The sequence below is a fragment of the Nuphar pumila genome, chromosome 15 (assembly GCF_984573655.1).
Source record: "Nuphar pumila chromosome 15, dmNupPumi1.hap1.1, whole genome shotgun sequence".
Taxonomy (NCBI): Eukaryota; Viridiplantae; Streptophyta; class Magnoliopsida; order Nymphaeales; family Nymphaeaceae; genus Nuphar; species Nuphar pumila.
Genome location: NC_143263.1, coordinates 1,263,594 through 1,265,781, shown reverse-complemented (window position 1 = coordinate 1,265,781; position 2,188 = coordinate 1,263,594). Strand labels below are relative to the sequence as shown.

At 38.5% G+C, this 2,188-nt stretch overlaps 1 protein-coding gene across 1 annotated transcript; it reads right to left on the bottom strand.

The window, feature by feature from the left end:
• Nucleotides 1-565, bottom strand: LOC149814060 (uncharacterized). Its single transcript, XM_089989869.1, has 2 exons — nt 369-565; nt 1-127 (listed from the first exon to the last, which is right to left on the bottom strand). The coding sequence occupies exons 1-2, from the start codon at nt 563-565 to the stop codon at nt 1-3; spliced, it is 324 nt and encodes a 107-aa protein (XP_089845995.1).
• Between the last annotated feature and the right edge of the window lie 1,623 nt (nt 566-2,188).

The window sequence follows — 2,188 nt, the reverse complement described above, 5'->3', positions numbered from 1 at the left end:
TCAATCCTCTTGAAACTTCTTGCGAAGGTCGGCGTCTTGGCTAGCAACGAAGAAGTGGCCGGGGTTGTTGCCCTTGACGATCGCCTCGATGCAGTCGGAAGCAGAATTCCGCTTCTCGTGCTTGCATCTACAATCAGCATCAAACTTCTTAAACACAACAAGAGAAAGAGAAAGATGAAGAAGAAGATAACGGTGACGATGATGAGAGACTTGGTGATGGTGAGGCTGAGCGCGGTTTTCAGCAATTTGGAGAAGGGTTCCCCAAGCCCCTTAAGCTCTGAAAGCATGCACTTGAAGAGAAAGAAGAGGGGTTAAGATGGGAAGAAAGAAGAGGAGCAGCAGGAGGAGGAGAAGCAACAAATAGCAACCTGGTGACGAAGACCAAGGTTTGAGAGGAGAGGAGGGAGGGGGAGGAGAGGATGTCGATGGGAGGGCCGAGCTTGTGGAGGAGGAGGTGGTGGACGAAGGTGCCATCGCAGAGCACCTTCAAGGGCTCCCTGAAGCCGTAGCATGCCGAGTAGAACCACACCACCTTCCAGTTCCGCTTGTGCTTCTTCAATCGCATCTTGCCTCCTCTTTTTCTATCTTCTTCTCCAATTTTATATCGTCCTCTGCAACAAGCAGGAGCCTCCCTTCCCTGCCAAGTGAAGAGCCGAAGAAAAAAAGGCAATGAGTATGATTAAATATAGACAGTAAAGCATGATATTAAGCATGACATAACAAATAAGTAACATGAATTTAACTTATTGCATATCACAATTCTAACTCACAAAAACATAACTAGAATTAATATCTAATCAGATAAGTAAACACTGGTTTAAATACTTAATCACATGTTCAATTTTCTAATCACAAGTAAACAAGTTCAAGTATAAAGCTCCCAATGTTTTGTTCGATCACAATTCTAAGTCTCTAACTAGCATATGTGAACAATAGCAAGCTCAAATCAAACTCACAGATATACAAAATTTATTTCATGTTAATCCAAATAACCATATGCTAAAAGTAACTATTAACATGTTAAAGTGAAAACCTGATAATCTTTTATTCAACTGATGTACTCAAGATATTTTTATTTAATGTTTTTCTTGAATTATCTCGCAGGTACACGCAGACCAAGGCAACCGTAATAGAAGAGAACATTCGGGGGTTTATTATGCATTGGTGTTTTTTTTAACCCGAACGTTCTAACTGAAACTGTAATCCTAAGGGAGGTCAGTAACTGAGAGAACCTCCCAAAGGCCCAAATTAATAGGATGCATCCCTAACTTCTGCAGAAGAACGTAGAGTTACCGCTTAGGATAAATTGAGTAGTCCGAGTCCCCTAACTCTGAGAACTGAGGACCAACAAGTCATTGCCGCTCGAAGCAAAAAACACATGTTTTCGGAGTTATGTACCACCTACCCTCTCCAAGGTAAGCCTGAATCTGAGTGGGTTGCTTTTCTTATTAATTTATTGTAACACCCAAAAATTTTAACCCAAATTTGTGAGGATTTTTTTTATAACAGCGGAAACAGATAATACCATGAGGTTAAGCATTCCGGTATATTACAGTAGAGAGTATATTAAATCATTTATTTCATTCCAATATCGATGAAAATTAACATCAAAGTTTTAAATGACATGAGCAAATAAATTACAATGAACCCAAACGATCCCGAAAACAGTAAATTCAAAACCTTGATCGAAGCCTCAGCCCACAGCCGCTCATAAACTCTATTCTTCACCTGAAAAATAATAAATGATTGGAATTAGACTACAACTATTTAAGTAGAAAATACTGTAAAATTTTTTGCAGGTACATCAGGTGACAAGTATTTGATGTGGGTGTCATGTGTGATTTTCAGCATATTCAAAAGCAAGTAAACCAAACTATGCAACAACAGTAGCAGGCATATACATAAGCAAGTAAAGCAGACTATGCAACAGCAGTAACAAGCATATCATTTAACTAACAACTACATATTTCAGGATTTCATATCTCACATGTTATAATTCTAAAGCATGCAGCAAGTAAATAAATACATTCAAAAATAATTATTAAATTATGCACTACAAGTCTAACAATTTTACTCAGTATGGTACCTAAAAAGTTCTAATTAATGTTTGTCTTTATTTATCCCGTGGGTACACACGGGCCAAGGCAACCGTAACAGAAGAGAACATTCAGGGGTATATTATTCAAAT